General features: G+C 36.2%; 1 protein-coding gene across 2 annotated transcripts in view; it reads left to right on the forward strand.

Moving 5' to 3' along the window:
• Positions 1–20,985, forward strand: part of LOC121428689 (target of rapamycin complex 2 subunit MAPKAP1-like) — a 99,546-nt gene that overhangs the window by 23,623 nt on the left and 54,938 nt on the right. For both annotated transcript variants that reach the window (XM_041625494.1, XM_041625493.1), the window contains exons 4-5: positions 4,610–4,752; positions 19,218–19,393. In XM_041625494.1, coding sequence (XP_041481428.1) covers positions 4,610–4,752; positions 19,218–19,393 — 319 coding nt within the window. The remainder of the gene's footprint in view (positions 1–4,609; positions 4,753–19,217; positions 19,394–20,985) is intronic.

Raw genomic sequence — 20,985 nt, forward strand, 5'->3', positions numbered from 1 at the left:
CGATCTTTTGGTTCGACGGGCAGACGTGTTACCGACTGAGCCAACACCGCTCTCAAGGATACCAGTACAGTACGTATATTATGGTAAATATGTACAAGCTACGAGAATAGAGTTTAGGTATTTTGTGTAAAAGGTACTGTAAAATTAGAATGCCATGTAAATGTCTTTTTTGGTCTCGTCTACATGGTAGGAGTAAAAGATGAAAAATGCTTCTTTTCCAGCAGTGGCGATGGCAGAGGCATGAACAACAATCTTAAACAAGATAAAGTTTTAAAAATAATATTAATAAAAATGGTAATATAAGATATTTGTATAGCGCACATAGCCACCTTGTTAGGTGCTCAAGGCGCTCGTACATTACCCTGGCCGAGCTTGGCATCCGGTTCCCATGCCAACAGCTTTTTGAGGAATTGCTTCCTGCCGGTACCCATTCACCTCACCTGGGTTCAGTGCAGGGGAATTACGCTATGGCTGGGATTTGAACCCACAACCCTCTGTTTCAAAATCTGGAGACTAATCCACTGGGCCACAATGCTCCACAAAATACCATAATTTAATATTTATTTACTTCATACATGTAGATGAAAAAAAAAACATTTCATAAGTTCCACTAGATGTACATCTGGAAAAGGTTTTACTGCTCTAAGGGACGGGCTTAAAGTGGGTCATGCCTTGTCACTTCGGTTTATAGAAAACAAGAATTGGATCGAAGCCGAAATAATTCCTGACCAAATATCAGGTGACCCTAAAAGAAAACACACATGGATGAAGTACAGTTGACTCAGAAATACCGTGTTTACACATTGACTCGGCTCGGGGGTTGAACAGGAGAGCCGTGCTCAACACGGCAATTTTATGCTGTGTAAACTCGATCAGAGTGATCCGCGAGCCGTGTCGAACACGGCTTTATCGATCCTACAAAATCGAAGGTTTCAACCCGCGACCCGAGTCAGACTCGGCAATTTTTTCGTGTGTAAACAGAAAGCCGTGTCGAACTCTCTTGACCTAGGTCACTGCGCGCGCTTTCACTTTTGGCATTGTTGTTGTTCGCACGGGAAAGATTCGATTCCGGCGGTGAATTTCCCGCCTTTAATTTGCTATGTCATAATTCTTCTTCCGTTCGAGATCCGCGAGCCGTGTTGAACTCGCCTTTTCATATGTACGTATGAACGCGATCTCTGATTCCTTCTTCGCAGTCTTCAACCCGGCTCGCAGATTCAACACGCGAGCCGAGTCAATGTGTAAACACGGTATAAGTGGGTTTTGAGGGATGAATAAGGAATTAATTAGGTCTCAGATGGGGTAGATTTTGCCTGAGGTTTGTCTGTTTTGTATGTGTTAAAGATAAATGCCAGTTGGGGTAACAATTTCAAAATGAGTTCGTACAGAATCCAATGAAATGACCACCAAAGTGTCTGTTTGTATAAATAAAAAATATGTGCCAAAGGATTCTGGAAGAAATTATGTAATTGCTGAGAAATTAGCAAATAAGCACGGGATTTGGGTCAAGCGTCGGGTTCGACATTCAAAGCAATAATAATACGCTGTCCCACGTGCGCTTGCCTGTGTTGGTGATCTTCAGTGTGAACATTTTTCAGCGTAGATTTTAAGATTTCACAAAGTTCAGTTTATGTAACTGTACCAGATCTATATCCTCGATAATATAGTGACAATTAAGCTTGGTTTTACACACTTTCTCGTGAAATAAGTGTTTACTTTCATTTATCTTTAATGTTGATGGCCTCTAAAAAGTCGAGTTTTAATATTAACTTTTTAAAAATTCATTGTAATAAAGCTGGAATGCCTATGAGAAAAAAGATAATCCAAAAAGTGTAACCCCCCAAAAAATTGTGAATTCATCAGCACAAATATATATACTGGACATTTACATGTAAACAATGCGCCTCGGAAACAAAACCATCACTTTGAAATTATATGCATGTTGCTCTTTTGCTACAAATTTTAACAAGTGTACTCCTGAATTGTATGCAGTGATATTCATTATGAAAGTCTCAACTGGCACGAGATCAATTTCCTTAAAGAGACCAAAGCCATCCGTGGTAACCAGTCACATATCGTTAAGAGTGACGTGCACTCATCTCGAGGAGTCATCATCTTCGAAACTTGGAATTAATAGCCTAATTGCCTGCCGGTCCATACCTAAATATTTTGTTTGAAAGAGAATTTCCATAGTCATTCTCTATGTTTATTCTTACACTGCCCTCGCCTGGCCAACAGTGGCAGCGCTTCACGGGTAGCTCCGTTCAGCCAGTTTCCTTCCTTGTCCAAAACGAGTAAATTAGCGAAAATAAAAGGGATAAAAGAGAGCTTTGGAGGAAGCTAAGGAAAGAAACCCACGGGGTGATTAAGACGATAAAATGGCTTGGTGTATCCATGTTTGTATGATGCGTCTGACATTAATTACCCCCCTCTCGCTCGTGTTCCGCACACTCAGAAAGAGGGCTCAATGACTCTTGACGTGGGGACAAAAGAGACTTGTCCTGTCGGGTTGTATGGGAAGCCGGTTGAGAAATGAATCATGATGAAAGGAGAATGAATAGTCATACAGAGATTGAAGAGACTGGGGCATATCATTAGCGGTAATTAAGTGCATGTGTGGCTTGCCATAAGTCATTTCACGTGGACAAGTTCAAAGTGTCCATGACAGGGCTGAAAAAAAAAATGGCTGGTGCATCTTCACCTTTTTTCGGTGTATCCCTTTTTTTTGCACAAAGAGAAGGGGGAAATAAAAACCCTGGAAGCCAATCGTGGACAGCCGCAGTTTAGCCCGATTTGATATTGAGAAATTGAAGTGAAATTGTGGAGGAAGGTATCGTAATGAAAATAGTTTGAATCGAAGGGTAATGTCCTCGTGTACGTCACTAGCGGTGACGGATATGTCATGTTTGGTCAATGTCTCACTACCGCAGCTTAAAAACCTGATTATGATTTTAGTTTGCTTCATTCCACCAGCTCTTTTCCCCTCTCTGCCCCTTCCTACATAATTATAGTTCAAACCAATGTATATTTACATGTAGGTCCATATTTAAAGGTCAAGTCCACCTCAGAAAAATGTTGATTTGAATCAATAGAGAAAAATCAGACAAGCACAATGCTGAAAATTTTAATCAAAATTGGATGTAAACTAAGAAAGTTATGACATTTCAAAGTTTCGCTTATTTTCAATAAAATAGTTATATGAACGAGCCAGTTACATCCAAATGAGAGAGTCGATGACGTCACTCACTCACTTTTTCTTTTGTTTTTTATTGTCTGAATTATGCAATATTTCAATTTTTACGAATTTGATGATTATGTAGGACCTCCATGCCTGAAGCACAAAATGTTAAAATAATGGAATTCCACGTGTTCAGGGAGGAATGAAACTTTATTTCACATGACAATGACAAGAAAATCAAAATATTTCATATTTCATATAATAAAATACAAAAGAAATAGTGATTGAGTGATGTCATCGGTTCCCTCATTTGCATACTCACCGAGATGTGCATATAACTGTTTTGTGAAATGAAGCAAAAGTTTAAAATGTCATAACTTTCTTATTTTACATCCGATTTTGATGAAATTTTCCTTGTTATGCTTGTCAAATTTTTCTCTTTTTATCCAAATCAAATTTTTGTTGGGGTGGACTTGTCCTTTAAACTACAAACTTGATATTCTAATCCCCACCTGCGGTATGTGGTTCTTTCCTTCTTGGAATGGTATTAAAACCATTGATTTTGAATCATTTTATCTTTCCATTCTTGATTTAGAGTCCGTCACTCTGAGCATGATATTTCTTTGTACTGATTGATCACATTTCTTCTTTTTACAAAAATTTACTGTGATTATTTTGAGAGAAGAGAGAAAATATGTAGTTAGCTTTTACATAAATAACCATAATTTTTGTCAAACGAGAGAATACAGACTGTACAACTAATAGTTTAGACATTTAAACCTTTTTCATCACAATTTTTAAAAAATAAATGTGTGCAAAGAACTAATACGTACAGTGTGTTAGATTCATGGTCACATACAATGAGAAACCATATGTTACCATGCGCAACAAACCCACATAGGCAAGTTTTTCTGTTCATACTTTTTTTAAGAAAATGATAATTTGGATTTGGTCCTTAAAAAAAAAATCAACATTTTAGAAAATATAAGTGATTTTGCTCTCTTTCAGTCCTGTTTAAATCTAAATCTAGATTAAAGTTATAAAATTAAACCCAAATTTTACCCAAAACAAGATATATGTAGTTTCTTTGAGGTAATGTCTCTCCAGGCTACTAGAAGTTTGATCGAACTCACATAAAGTATGCCTAACTTTATGTTTTAGGGCTCTCTAAACTAATTTTATTCATGTTATTTTACATCTTTCTGAAAGGCTTCTACGTGTAATAATCAAGCACTTGTTTAGGTGATTGTTTATTAATTTTAGCAAGTTCTAAAGCTTAGAATCCATTTCTCCATTTGACCCGTTTGATATGACTCAAATCTCAAATTTCAATATGGTCTTGTTATTGTAGGCTTTGAGTAATGCATTTATACGATCACAATAATAATTTCAATAATTTGATTTGTTTTTTCCTTTGTTTCCTCCTTAAAGACGAGGAACTGGATGACCTGTTCGGGAAGAAAAAAGTGAAGCAAAAACCCAAGGTCTTGAAGTCGTCGCTTTCGATTCAGCTAGAGCGATTCCCTGACCAGGCTACTAATATCTTCGCTGAATATGCAAACTTTGATGGAAAGGTATGTACATGTATACTTAAACTGAGAAGCTTAACTTTTTTAAAATAAAAATTAAGTTTATCACCATTTTTTTATATGCTGACATGAAATATCCCAACTTGTAGAGTAACAAATTGTTTGTATGTTGAGAATCTTTTGCCTTTTTTTATTTTTTAGAGGGACTGTATTTCTTCTTCTTTTTACAAAAAAATTTACTGTGATTATTGCTTTAGCAGGGGCCTGCGGAACGGTTATCAAAGTGGGGGGGGGGCTGATCATGCAAAAAATCGCATTCATATGGTAATTTTTACGTTTTTGTACACGGTTTTGGAAAAAAGTGAGGGGGGGGCTGAAGTCCCCCTGCTTCCGCGGCCCCTTTGTACCTTTCGAAAAATCACTTTAAGACTGTTTTGAATGTAAAACATTCTGAGTTATAATAATGGTGTCATAAACATTGAAATTATAAAATGTATTTGTCAGCTGCCCATCTGCATGGATAGTCTGCAAGTTCAGACCCAAAGTGACACTTTAAATAACTTATTAATCAACAGGTCTAGTGACAATTCTAAGACAAAGTACCAATCTTTTTGTTGAAGATCTTTTGTCCCAGTCAGGGCTTTAGCAGGGGCCGCGGAACGGTTTTCAAAGTGGGGGAGTGGGAGGCTGACCATGCAAAAAATCACATTCATATGGTCATTTTTACGTTTTTGTACATGGTTTTGGAAAAAAGTGGGGGGGGAGGGGCTAAGTCCCCCTGCTCCCGCGGCCCCTTTTTAGGCTGTAAATTCAGACCAGTTTCCTCAACACTATAGGGGGAGGGGTGCCATCTGATATCTAGGGGTGCAAATGACATTTAATTAAAACAAAATGATAGAAATTTTTTGTATGGTATGATAAAATGATCCAGCAGAACCTCCAGTTTTTCTGGGATGTAGTTAGTGGTGATAGAGTCGGTGACACAACATTTGCTCTGGCGACAATTGCTCCATGCTTTTTTTCATCCTATCAGGTGAGGGCTGCATTATGTTTGTGTTACATGTACGTTTATGGTTAGGTTTCGGGTAGGGTACAATGTTAAACCCAGGGTTGAAGTTGGTGGAACCATTAGTGTGTGGAATTTACAGCAGAGCATCTGTCGCCATAGCAACCATCATGGAACCGATAGAGTCATGAGGCTGCTGGAGAAAAGCTTCTCTCGTAGACTTTGGTCACATGACTCGGGCAGAGACAGAGGCCGGCCTCGACTCCTTCCCACCTTGGAAAATATGTTCAAGATGCATGACCGAACCCCTATTGAAAGTAAATGATATGATTGTGACCTACATGTACTATCTCAAAACCAACAACCAGTCACCTGGAAGGAATTTGAGATTTGTATGAATAATGATAATAATAGGCATTTATATAGCGCCATCTATCTAGAAATGTTCTATTCCGATGAGCATTATTAATATTAATACCCCAGCTTTAGCTTGAGCTGCCTTTGAGCGCTCATGTATTCAAGGAATTAATCCTGCAGGGTACACATTCACCTCACCTGGGTTGAGTGCAGCACAATGCGGATAAATTTCTTGCTGAAGGAAATTATGCCGTGGCTGGGATTCGAACCCACGACCCTCTGTTTCAAAGTCAGAAGACTAATCCACGGGGGCCACAACGCTCCAGCCTCGAAAAGCACATCCTATGCTTAGAACCATTATTATTATTTCAATAAATCCTTCAATATTCCTCTTCCTATCCATTGGCACAAAATTATGTACTATAAATATAACTGTAAGAATTCAATTTTTTTTAATCCCAGTTTTGACCAAGTTAAGAATGTATGGCTCCATTTCTTCTTTCAGTATGAACTAAAGTTATTAAATAAAGCCGGAAATTTTTAAGTGTCTATTTTAGGTTGTGTCTAATCATCACAAGGCTCCTTGTTTTATTTCTGGCGATGCAACCAAAATTAAGTCGCTATTCATTCTGAATCATGGGGAATTTTAATCTTGATTGAAAGATTAATCATAGAGAATTGGTTTCTTAATAGGGTATTCTATTAAAGGTCAAGTCTACTCCAGAAATTTTTTTATTTTACTCAATAGAAAAAAACAAAAAAAAAACACGTTGAAAATTGAATCAAAATCGGATGTAATATATAAAGAAAGTTATGACATTTTAAAGTTTCACTTATTTTTCACAAAATAGTTATACAAAAGTATGCATAGCATAGTTTAGTCAATGATGTCCCTCACTATTTCTTTTGCTTTTTTATTGTTTGAATTATACAATATTTCAATTTTTACAGATTTGACACAAGGACCAACATGACTGAACTATAAAATGTTAAAACAATAGTAATGCCACATGTTCAGGGAGGAATAAAACTTTGTTTCACCTGACAATGAGGGGGAAAAATGATAATATTTCAAGTTTCATTTAATAAAATACAAAAGAAATAGGGAGTGGGTGATGTCAACAGTCCCCTCATTAGCATACCGACCAGGATGTGCCCATAACTTTTTATAATGAAATTAAGCAATTTAGAAATTTTATAACTTTCTTATTTACATTCAATTTTGATGAACTTTTCAGTGTTATGCTTGTTGGATTTTTCTCCTTTTCTTCCAATAAACTTTTTGTTGGGGGGGGGGCTTGTCCTTTATTGAGTTTACATCCATGTACATTACTAGCAGATGGTCTAGTTCTCAGATGGTAACACCATCATGATTGGTCTACCCTCAATTTAGTCTAATTGCTGTGTGGTCTACAATAGACTTGCTTTTACATCCACTTTTTCTTAAGCTAGTCTAATTGTCATATGGAGATTTTCAGTCTAATTTCTACCTTAATTACTTGAAATAGGTATAGAGTTATTGGAAATTTAAACAAAATGGTTAATGGGGAAATTCAAAAATTGGCCCAAATGGTAGTACAAGGTACAAAGATTAGACTATGGCCCAAGATACACATACGTTGAAAGCGCACTGAGGCCGGCCCCAGAGGCACCTCAAGATACGTGTATCGGCTCCCTATTTTTGATTGCCATACTGGACTAAGTCCGCCTAAAAAGCGATGCGAGTCCCGGAATTACCACCAAAAGCGGCTTAACCACTGAACTAGAAATAGCGAACAACAGTTAGTGCTATTCCACGAAAAATAGAAAATGTTGATGTGAAAGACAGGCTTGCGTGTCACTTGAAAAGGCGACGCGATAAAGAATCTCAAAGCGGTTTCAGTCTACTTCTGGTGTAAGTGTACCTAATTGCGGGCTTGGGACGGCTTGAAAGCCAGCATTGGAAACGACTTCAAACCCGACACATACTTGTGTATCTTGGGCCTGAGTTGGATGGACTTGGATAAGACCATTTGTGATGAGAAAAAATGGAAAGTAGGCAAAGCGGATATACATGTATACCTAGGGGCAATAATTTACCTAATTACAGAATTCAACTGTATTATTTCAGCTATTAAAGTGCCCCCCAAAAAAAAAAGTTGATGAATCACCCATGACTTGAACTTTGCATATTACCACTTTTTCATGATAATTTCTCAGAGACTACCCCCTAATTAAAATTGTTATTAATGAATCTGTTCATTGGAAACTTAAGCAATGTTTTTCAAAAGGTCCCTCTGTCCAATGTGAGGATTCACTAATTAGCCTCTCTCTGAACTCTTAATAGATACCAAGGCCCCTCTTTCACTCTTAATCTTGACTTTTGAACCATCTTTATTGGACTTGACACATTTTTATCCATAGATTAAGATAGCTGACAAGCTTTTGCATGAAACCTGTCACTCATATGTACACATATTGGGGGGTCATCTTGCAGAGTGTCTTCGAGGAATGAGAAAGCCTTTTATAGGAGTAATCACAAAATTACCTGATTTTTAAACAGTGTGAAAGTTAGGTGTGAAGACATAAAAGTAATTTTCATAGGTAAATGTTCCTCACATCAATGCAATGATAATTGATGAATTGAAAATTCAGAGTGATGTTTTTATTGTGAAATTTCTCTTTATTTCTTCAGTTAATTCTAAAATTCTGGGGTTAATCTGTATAGTTATTCTTTATTCTTAATCTACAGTATCAAAACATGACCACATGACATCACAGTGTATATTCTATTAGATACATATATTCCTCACAGAAATCCAAAAATAATGGATGAATCAAAGTTTTAAAAAGATTTTTTTTATTGTAACATTTTAGTTATTTCCTTGAATTATTCAAACTTTCTAAAGTTAATCCTCAGTAAAACTGTCCTTGTCCTCATTTCTTTGAAATATAACCACATGACTTTGTTTTACATGTACATACCGAAATGTACAGTACATTACTGGCTATTAAATGCTACTTGCAGCAATACTTAAGTAATGGATGTATTGAAGAAACAGAAAGCTGTTTTTTTTAATGTGAATTTCTGTTATTTTCTAGAGTTTATTCGAGGAGAAAAGAAAAAAAAATAGTGTTGCTGGAGGAAAATCCTTGTTCCTTCTGTTTGGCATTTAAACATTTCTTTTTGGCTGCCAAAGTCTGTGTTTCAATCTTAATTAGGCGGTATTGTACTCCACAGCAAGGGACATGGTCTGTCTCGTCAGGAACGCAAAAAAGATTGTGTGACGGGCGCCCTCCAGGTGACAAATCGCAGACGCATACTGATTATCGTCTGATTAATTGTTTGATGCGTGCATTTTGATCGCAGCATAAGTGTGGACTTCTGTCTCCAGTCTTCATTTGCCACTCCCTCTCTCTCTGTTTTTAGTTTGATGCAAGAAGCACATTTTTTCTAAAATAAGGTCTCTTCCACTCAAATTTGACAAAGTTAATAATGAAAAAGGTTTTATAATGCCAACTTGTACATTTCAAAGGTGAATATATACATTGTATATTATTGATGTTTTGCAAATTTCAAGAGCTTAAAATGAAAAATAGGCAAAGGTAAACTGCTTATGATAAAAAATTGAAAATTGTTACTGCACACAAATTTTTTTTCTTCTTTCTTTCTGCCTCGACTATCATTAGCTACATGCATGCTCGTTTCTTATTTTTTCATTTTATTGATGAAAGTATGAGATTGGGCTATAGTAATCGCAAGGAATATGATAGACTTTGGCTATGTTGCTACGCATCTTGCCATGTAAAATAATTAACCATAACCATACTAAGCTTTATACATCTCTGCAAAAATAGTAATTTAACTGATTATAAAAAGCAAATGCCCTTCAGACATTTAAACGTTACATTGCCTCAATGTGCTCTTTTTGAAAAGTTAAAGCAGGTGTTTTTTGGTTGCATAAACATGATTGATGAACATGGAAACTAGAATTTTCTTGAAGGAATTGTAAATGCTGCGTTGTGTTTTACTTGGAAGGCATATTTTTTGCATCATCTGTATAATCACATATATTTGGTAATATCTACATAATACTGTATAAGGATGTTTTACGGTGTAAATTTGAAGGATTTTTGTTAAATCCAGATTGGCTATTAAAGGTATGGTCTGCTGAAGATATTTGTATATCAATAAATAGAGTAAAATTCATAACGCAAAATGCTGAAATTGATCAAAATCGGATAACAAATAACAAAGTTATTTAATTTCAAAGATTTGCATTATTCTGGTGAAATAGAACTAGGTATGTCTTTATGAATATTCATTAGGTGGGCTGATGATTTCATATCCCCACTTGTTCTTTTTTATATTATTATATGAAGTTAGGTTAATTCAAAAAATTTCTACCAAGAACTAACAATTAGATTGACAACTGATTAAGTGCATTACACTGCAGTTATTTATTGTCGCAACTTATTTCATTGTAATGGAGGCACATCATTTACACATGTATGAAAAAAGTGAAACATTAACTATTTCATGTAATGACAAAGAAATGAAAGTGGGGATGTGACATCATCAGCCCACCTAATGAATATTCATGATGATGTGCATATAACTGTTTTTACAAAATATTGATAAATATTAAAATTCAATAACTTTGTGATTGGTTATCTGATTTTGATGAAATTTTCAGCATTTTGCTCTGTGAATTTAACTCTATTTAGATATAAATATTTTCAGCCCGGACCATCTCTTTTTAAGAAAAGTGGCCAGTCGAGTATTGGATGCATTTTCAATCTTAACTATCATCTCTTAAATCTCAAAGGATTGGAATTCAAATCTGCAAAGCTTAAATCTATTAGCTTTTTAGACGCAACTTCACACAACTTCGCGCTTTGAAAAAAACCAGATCAATTACTTACCATATTCCAATTAAAAGCATACATTCTACTTTCTATAATATACATGTACAATATTTTGTTTTCCAATATTAGATATGAAGCGCAGGTATGCATTTCAGAAACTGCAAATTGTTTATGAAAAACGGGGAGTTTTGAGTCACTTTGTATTAAAATCACAAGCACCACGCGCATTGTTTTTCAGCGCCACAAACCACGGTTTGAGCCACTCTGTAAAATCATTCAATGACATGCACATGTTTTTTAGAGACACATACGCACCGCTTACACGCAGCATCTAGGTCGGGTCTTTGGCCTGTGCACACCATCCCAGAGACTTTATAGTACACAAAGAATGGTTAAGGCTGCTTCGTAAAATCAGAGGGGTGTGTCTCATTATAGATATTACCAAACAAATGTTTGAAAATTCCTGAAAAAAATCATTAATCTTGCTACAACAATAAGTCACAAATTTAAACTGTCACGAAGCTCAAGCTTTGAAACTTTGTTTTTTACCTAATGAAATCTTATTGTTGACAATTCCTTAGAACATTATAGGGATAAGAATGTACTCCAGGCAGATTATAAAAAAAGGTTTGAAAAATATGTAGAAAGGATTGGGGGTGTTATGTTAGAAGTAGAGATTGAAAAGAAGAAAAACAATTTTTTTTATTACCTGTATGTTGGAAATGATGATGCAGATTCACCCATTAACAAGCAAACTGTGTATTAGTATAGATTATTATCATCTAACAAATATCTTATGAAAAATTCATCTTGCCACCTCAATACATAACAAATGTGAACTGTTATGAAACTCCCAGTAGTGAATAATTGATACAACCTATTCATAACTCAGCAGTTTATACTTTAATATAGCTCAGTTGGTTGTCAACATCTTTTAGTCCCATTACCGAGATCTTATAAAATGAGCTGTAACTTTAATAATAAAGTTCAAAGAAAAACATCTTGAATAATCTGTATCGAGTGCAATTGATATGTAATTCATCGGTTACACTTCGTAATTCCGAAGGTTCTTTATTCCAAAACACGTAAATGGCCTATACCTCGATATTTGTTAATCCGAAAACGTTAGAGGGTCTGTTAATCTGAACATTCGTGGCGTTACTCCGAAGGTTCGATAGTACGAAATAAGGTTCAATGTTCCGAAGGTTCGTTAATCCAAAAACGAAATAAGGTTAGTTGTTCCGAAGGTTCGTTAGTCCGAAAAAGAAATAAGGTTTGTTAATCATTTTGTTTCCAGACTAGCGAACCTTCGGAATTACGAACCTCACTTCGTTTTCGGACTAACGAACCTTCGTAATTACAAACCTTGTTTCGTTCTCGGATGAACGAACCTTCGGAATTATAAACCTTCGGAATATGCGAACCTTCCAAATAACCGAACCTTCAGAATTAGGAACCTTCGGAATTAGAAATGTATGCGGTATTCATCATTCATATGCCTCTGTTTCCATACTGGGGACCTGTTGAGGGAGCTCTATATTCATTTTATAACTTCCTCTCTGATGGTGTGTTCATCAGGGTTCCGAACCTATCATAGAAATCGGAAAATTATTTTACTTTTTTTCCAGTCGGAAAAATCAGGAAATTTTATAAAAACATCAAATCAGGGAAATATGCCTCAAATGAGGAAAAAAATCAGGGAATTTTGATGAGCCCAAAAGTCGAAAGCACTGTAGTCAGTCAGACTCTTGTTTTATTTTGTCGGATATCAAAATAACATCCACTGGATGACTGGTTATGATGGTACTTATTAGATTTACATTATTGTTTTTATACTGTAAATACGTGTAATTCACTGCAACCACTATTATTAAACATGCGAAACTGGGAATGGGTTTAAATAATTATCAGGGAATTTGTAAACTTCATCAGGGAAAAATCAGGGAATTTTGTTTTCTTGAAAAACTAGGAACCCTGGGGCATGGTTGTGCAGGGCCGGGTGGCTCAGTGGTAGAGTGCCTGCCTTGTGACATGAGGTTACTGGATTGAGTCTCGACCAAGTCATGCCAAAGACTTGTTAAAAAGCTTGCCCTCTTGGAAGGGGGTTTGGTATATTATTAGAGAAGGGTACAATAATTAGCAAACTCATTAAATGTAGAGCTATTCCTTATTGTTTTCAGTGGCTAGGTAAGTTGTGGTATGTAAAAAAATTGATGGAAAACTATATGCTTTTCACACTGCACTTTTTCCTAAAATCCGAGAAATTGGTGGGGTGGTCTTAGCCCCACCGATTTCCTGGGGTTAAGATTAGCCCACCTTGTTTTCACACTATACGTGTTAGCAAAGTGGGTAAATAGTACGGTACTACCTGGTCCTGCAAAAAAGCAGGGTTAGCCGGCTGTGGTGCTAAGAGATGCAGTGTGAAACGAAACAGGGCTAAGGAAAAGTGGGGCTAAGCATTAGCCAATCACAGAAGTCGAAATTGCACGTTAATCACGCTCTGTATGGTAAAATCATCAATCTTCATGAGCTGTGTGATAGTTCGGGGTTACGGTGTTAACCACGATTGAGCAGATAGTATGGGGTTAAGAAAGACATGTGAATCCAAAAAAAGATAGTATGGGGTTGAGGATAGTCCACGGTTAAGGATAGTATGGGGTTAAGGAAATGCAGTGTGAAAAGCATACAATGTATATGACTTCCATGGTGGTGGATACAATTATTGCATCTGTATACCAAGTAACCAACAAGCGGAGCAGTCCAGCAGATTAGTCCCTGGACTCTGAATAACAAAGGCCGTAGGTTCAAATCCCAGCCATGGCAAAATTTGTCTGACAAAAATGGTGAAAATCAACTAATAATATTGGTTAGAATCTACCAAAATGCTGGTTGATGTTGATCATTTTCTATTGGTCAGACGCATACTTACATTGTAACAACAGATTGGTTACTTTAAACAATCCCTTTTATTAATTGTGATTTAATGACTTGTGATTAATTTGGGCATATAAGATTGACTTGCGATCGATTGCAAGTGTCTTTCACCATGGACTTAATGATTATAGATGGCATACTAATTTTGAAGCTTGGTAGAGCTCCCATTGAAGACTGACAAAATGTCTTCGACGGTAGATTAAAACAATTTACTGGAGCTCCTTTGAATACTGTCAGTGCTTTTTAATTGTCCAAGATTTTAGCCTCCCCCATTTATCATCCCTGGCATTTGTATTAGATTTCTTCATCAATTAGCATTCATTAAATTTTAATGGGAGGTACTTAGTCCCACTGATGAAGGGATCGTGTAGGCTCAAGAGGAGAAGCTGTTGGGAATATCTCCAGCACTTGCTCCTTAAAATGACAACAATCATATTGTTGTTGTGTAGTCTTAGACTTTATAAGGTCGATATGCTCCCCTGAGTGAGGTATTTTGAAGACAAAAATTAAAGCCTATTTCAAAGATACTACAAGGGGAAGATCAGACACTTCGGCGATTTTTTGAAATGCTCCCAAACGTCCAATGAATGCTCATGGGGAATGACGCCCACTTGCGTTGAGTAAACAAACCTTCGCACATCGGCACGCAGTTGTGTATGAAACATATAGGGAAAATGAGAGAGGTGATTTTGGAGAGGGCTCAAGGGTGGCGCTTGGAAGTAATTCCACCTTTTATTACCCAAGAACCTCTAAAATATATTCATCTTTAATATAAGCAAAACAAATTGAATGAAAACAATTTTGGAATGTAAAAATCGTCTTTTCCTTCAACCCTTAACTACTTCCCTCATGTTTTGTACACAACCATCTCGCGATACGTAGAGGTAAACAAGTTGTTACTTACTCAATGCTGTGGGGTGCTCTTCCCGAGCGTTTCATTACTTGGTCTATGTACTGTCCGATCTTCCCCTTGAAGTATCTGTCCGATCTATTTTGTCTGGTCTGTCCTGATTAACTCAATACAAAATATGTCACAATGGCCCAGCCAGGCTTGATAGGACCATAATATTCATACAACCCTTCTCCACAAATCTATAATTTTCCTTTTGCACTTCTGTAATAAATCATCAGTCCATAATATCCATATTCCCATTCACCAAACCCTAGCGCAATTCTTGTGTACGCGTTGAAGGGATGGTCTGGGCTGAAAATATTTATATTTTAATACATAGAGTAGAATAAATTCACTGAGCAAAATGCCGAAAAATTCCATCAAAATCGGATAATCATCAGCCCACCTAATGAATATTCATGACAACTGTTTTCACAAATTATTCCTAAACTTTAAAATTCAATAACTTTGTTATACGATTTTTGTGAAATTTTTGGCATTTTGGTCAGTGAATTCTACTCTATTTATTAAGCTATAAATACTTTCAGCCCAGACCATCCCTTTAAGTGTATGTGCGACATGCATGATGCGCGCCTGCTCTGTGTACACTTTACGTCATATAATAGCCAGGATTACTTTATCAAGTACACGAATAACCTGAAATCAGAAGTATTCATTCAACATCGATTGCTTAAAATAATGAATTTATAATACTCTAGCTTCAATTAAACTTCATACAGCTGCAGGCCTGTATGTAATGATAATAATATTGACTTGCTTTAATTTTTGGGAGATACCATATCATCTTTCCCTCAGTAGACCCATATTGAGACCTGCCAACCAGTATGTTTTAGGCGTATTTAGTACGTTTTTTTGCAACCAAAACACGGCAGTACGTTTTAAAAAAAAATTGTTTTTTATCAAAATCGTAATTTAATGAGAAAAATGATCTCTATATGTCTCCATTTCATAAAACGTACACAAATATGGTTATTAGATCAATGTAATTTCAGGTAACTTTTTTTTCCAATCATTTTGTTAAAACCAGGGTGAAGATAAACACACGTTTCAATGTTTTTTTGTTTTTTTCATCTGCAAGAGCAGTGCGCATTTTAGCTTGTATGCAGCTTGAGCCCCGCGATGAGCTAGTGCGCCAAGCATTTTATTATGAAATACACTTTTTTGGGGGAAAAATACAGTTTTTTTTTATCACAGAATACAGTTTTTCATTCCCAGAGGTTGGCAGGTCTGCGTATTTCCCTTCTTATCCTATGGGACAATATGAGACTACTTCGAGGTTATGGTATCTCTTACCAAGCCAGTCAATATATGTACGCAAATGTAGCACAGTTTATTTAAAGACAATTGAAAGTTTTCGCAGCTAAAACCTGATTTTATAAGAAAGTCTGTAAAACTAATTGTCAATATAACTTATCATGGTCCTTTATCTGGTTCAGTTACATGTACCTAAACAGAACTTTAGGGCTGTCTGCACCATCCTGAGTTTTCAAATTAGCGCACTATTTCTGATCTGGCAAATTATCCCGATCAGAGCAATCTTGAGATTATTTGCAATGGATACACAATTATTGCGCTAGTTTGTAGGATTAATCTCGAGATCGCAAGCCCAAGTCAACTTGGGATTATTTGCAAAATAGCACGCTATTTTACAAATTATCGCGTTAATTTGTAGGTGCAGACGCACTCGGGATAATTTATTCACGGTGTCAGACCATAGTGCATCGATGCCTCGCTCGTGCAGGACTCACTCTTCTTGTGATGGCGGAGACAGGGTTTCTTGAATCTCGAGAATCATCGCGAAGAGGGCCGATCGGGATAAATGGTGCAGCACCGCCTTTTGTGAAATCCTGAAATCTAAGCTAAAATTGATCACACCGTATGACCAACACAGATAAGCACATGTGAGAGACTATATGATTGCTTGGACAAATACCAGACATTTGACTTGAATCCCATGCTTAAATTGCTAAGTACTGTAATTTCTCAGGAATTGCACAATTTCTTGCAGAATACTTGGCCACATGAATGTGAACAGACGCTTGGGTGGTCATCTTATTGTACTCTGTACAAACTCATTTTCGATTCGTTATCAAGACTGGCTTTTATCTTAAACCCATAGTATGTCACAGACACATTTTCGTGCAATTGCATTTATTATCTATACCAGGGGTTCTCAAACTACGGCCCGCGGGCCGGATCCGGCCCTTGGAACTTCTCGATCCGGCCCGCGAGACTGTGCTTGGTTTTTAAAAATCACTTTTTAGTCACAATATGAAACATTGCTCAATATGATTACATTGTGTATCCATGAAACCGTAATAAAAGTAATGACATTCAAAACATATGAAACTGTTATAAATTTGTTGGATTAAATGCTCCCAAAATGAGGGCAAGATTGCACAAGAGAGCATATAGGAACATGACCGCAAGGGTCTTTGCACTTCGCGAACATTTTTTTTTCTAAGTATCCACTTCACCCTGGCCCTTTCAGGTTTACTTGGAGTCTAATCTGGCCCTTCAAAGAAAAAGTTTGAGAACCCCTGATCTATACAGTTGTAATAATTCATATTCTCTTTAATGATTAGAGTAAAGGCTTGAAAAAAAATATCAGTGATTCTTGTGTTGTGTATTTGGATTGATTTCCAGTCGACCAAGCAAGGCTTTCCAATATCTTTCTTAGAAACTTTAAAAAGAAAATCCACTTTTTTGCATTACCAATTGACGTGGCATGTTAAGAGTTAAACAAAAATGAAAAGAAAGAAAAACACACTTTTGCTCTTTTGAGTGAAAAAAAAAAATCAAATTTCACTGCATTGCCAATTTAAGGCCTGTAATAATGAGTTTTAATTACACTCTTCTTTAATATTCAAGAAGGACTTAATATAACATTAAAGTTTTGGAAATTTTCTGAAATTTGGCATTAGAATTTTCTCCTCCTACATGTACATTTCTAGGAGTTTTTACTGATATTTTAAGACAGAAAACCTATCTCTCAAATGGGCCACTAAACCTCTCTTTGTCCTTTTGCCTATTTTCTTACTAGAACCAGGAACTGATTTTCTAGTTCAAAAGTACAAAGTGATTGTATAGGGACATCGATATGGAGAAAAGTATGAGTGATTATAATCTTTACTTTTTTCAAGATGTTATATAAAATAAACCCACACAATTTCTAAAATCTTCATCTACACATCTTTTCTCAGCTTTACTTTAATAATAAAGAGATATTTCTTATTAATTTTTAAGACTAGTTGTATAATCTATGTGAGACTGCCAAGGGTGTTTGTAGTTGTTGTTGTCGTTGTTTGAATAACGATTTAGTATTAACCCTATTTAGGTACAGCCCAATAAAAATCTTACAAAACTCTGAAATGACTTGCAAGTACATGCATTATCATGAGAAAATTACATGACAACTCGGCCATCAATCTTACTGGTGGTTGCCAGTTATGGCTCGCTGGATATAAATCTGCGCTTGAATATTTTATAAATGATGTATTTGTCTTTTTCATATCTTGTTCTGATGTAACATGTTTTGATGTAACCTGATAATGATTTGCCTTTTTTTATATGTAAAAGCCTTTGAATGTAATTTATATGTTTATATCGATGGGAAGCTTTTTGAGACATTTTAAGTATTTCAAAAGCATCATAAGTTACTTGTAACTTGTAAGAGGCGAAATGCTGTTGGAATTATAATGATGGTGATGAAGATGCATGATGGTGATGATGATGATGATGCTGATGATGATGATGCATGATGATGATGCATGATGCATGATGCATGATGATGATGATGGTGATGATGATGATGATGATGACAATAAGTGATGCTAATGGTGATGATGATGGTAATGATGATAATGATGGTGATGATGATGCTGCTGCTGTTACTATTGCTGTATGATGATTAAGATGATGGTGATGATGATGATGATGATTCTGCTACTACTGCTGCATGATGATTATGATGATGGTGATGATGATGATGGTGATGATGGTGATGATGATGATGGCGGTGATGGCGGTGATGGTGATGATGGTGATGATGAAGATGAATGATGATGATTATGATGATGATGCTGCTGATGATGATGATGCATGATGGTGATAATGATGATGATGATAATGCTGATGATGGTGATGATGATGATGGTGATGATGATGATGGTGATGATGATGATGGTAGTGATGATGATGATGGTGATGATAATGATGATGCTGCTGATGCTGATGTTGCTGCTGCTGCTAATACTGCTGGATGTTGATGATGATGATGACGCACGATGAAGATGGTGATGGTGGTGATGATGATTATGATGATGGTGATGATGATGATGATGATAATGATGATGCTGAGGACTTGGACGATGATTGTGATAGTGATGGGGATTAATGTGCAATTGATAAATTTCAAATTAGTTATTTTCTCATCACTTTTTTTTCTTATAGGGCCATGCTGGTGCAGGAGGTGTTAAACGCATCGAAATCTTTTTAACGATGGTCGAACCTAGCATACCTGACAGAAGATTCTTAAAGATTGTCGTGACAAACAATGCTAAAGTCCAAGATCTGATCGGTCTCATCTGTTGGCACTATGTGAATAAAGGTCTACAGCCAGAACTCAAGTTAGTCAGAAATAGCATCTTGTCCTTTCTTTGTCTCACCTGCGTAGCAGAGTGAGACTATAGGCGCCGCTTTTCCAACGGCAATGGCGGCGGCGGCGTCAACATCAAATCTTAACCTGATGTTAAGTTTTTGAAATGACATCATAACTTAGAAAGTATATGGACCTAGTTCATGAAACTTTGCCATAAGGTTAATCAAGTATTACTGAACATCCTATTAGAGTTTCATGTCACATGAACAAGATCAAAGGTCATTTAGGGTCAATGAACTTAGACCATGTTGGAGGAATCAACATCGAAATCTTAACCTGAGGTTAAGTTTTTGAAACGTCATCATAACTTAGAAAATATATGGACCTAGTTCATGAAACTTGGACATAAGATTAATCAATTATCACTGAACATCCTGCGTGAGTTTTATGTCACATGACCAAGGTCAAAGGTCATTTAGGGTCAATGAACTTTGGCCGAATCGGGGGTATCTGTTGAATTCCCATCATAACTTTGAAAGTTTATGGATCTGATTCATGAAACATGGACATAATAGTAATCAAGCATCACTGAACATTTTGTGCAAGTTTCAGGTCTCATGATTAAGGTCAAAGGTCATTTAGGGCCAATGAACTTTGGCCGATTTGGGGGTATCTGTTGAATTACCATCATAACTTTGAAAATTTATTGGTCTAGTTCGTTAAACTTGGACATGAGCGTAATCAAGTATCACTGAACATCCTGTGCGCATTTCAGGTCACATGACCAAGGTCAAAGGTCAATGAACTTTGGCCGAATTGGGTGTAACTGTTGAATTACCATCATAACTTTGAAAGTTTATGGATCTGATTCATGAATCTTGGACTTAAGAGTAATCAAGTATCACTGAACATCAAGTCACATGATCAATGTCAAAGGTCATGTTAGGCCAATGAACTTTGGCCATGTTGGGTTTTTTTTGTTGAATAACCATCATATCTCTGTAAGTTTATTGGTCTAGTTCATAAAAAGTGGACATATTAAGAGTAACCATGTATCACTGAACATCTTGTGCGAGTTAGAGTAGTTTTCAAAGTCAGCACTGCTGCTATATTGAACCGCGTGATGCAGGTGAGACTTGTTTACATTGGTTTTTATTTCCAGGGATTAGTTGTTACATTGTTCACAGTATTTTTACAATCAATTTCCAAATCAAGATTATTATGGGCTCTATATGTGATGCTAGTTTAAGATTTCAGCAAACCCACCTCAATGAAAAGTTGATTTGAATAAAAAGGAGAAAAATCCAACAAGCATAGCACTGCCAATTTCATCAAGTTCGGATGTGAAATAAGAAAGTTATGACATTTGAGAGTTTTGCCTAATTTCACAAAACGGTTATATTCACATCCTGGTTGATATGCAAATGAGCAGACAGATGATGTCACACACTCACTATTTCTTGTATTTCATGATATGAAATATGAAAAAATATAAATTACTATTCATCGTCATGTGAACAAAATCTTATTCCTCCCTGAACATGTGGCATTACCATTATTTCAACAGTTTAAGGTTAATTCAAATTAGTCCATATTGTCAAATCTGTAAAAATCAAAATA

This window comes from Lytechinus variegatus, chromosome 15, assembly GCF_018143015.1.
Source record: "Lytechinus variegatus isolate NC3 chromosome 15, Lvar_3.0, whole genome shotgun sequence".
NCBI classification, from domain to species: domain Eukaryota; kingdom Metazoa; phylum Echinodermata; class Echinoidea; order Temnopleuroida; family Toxopneustidae; genus Lytechinus; species Lytechinus variegatus.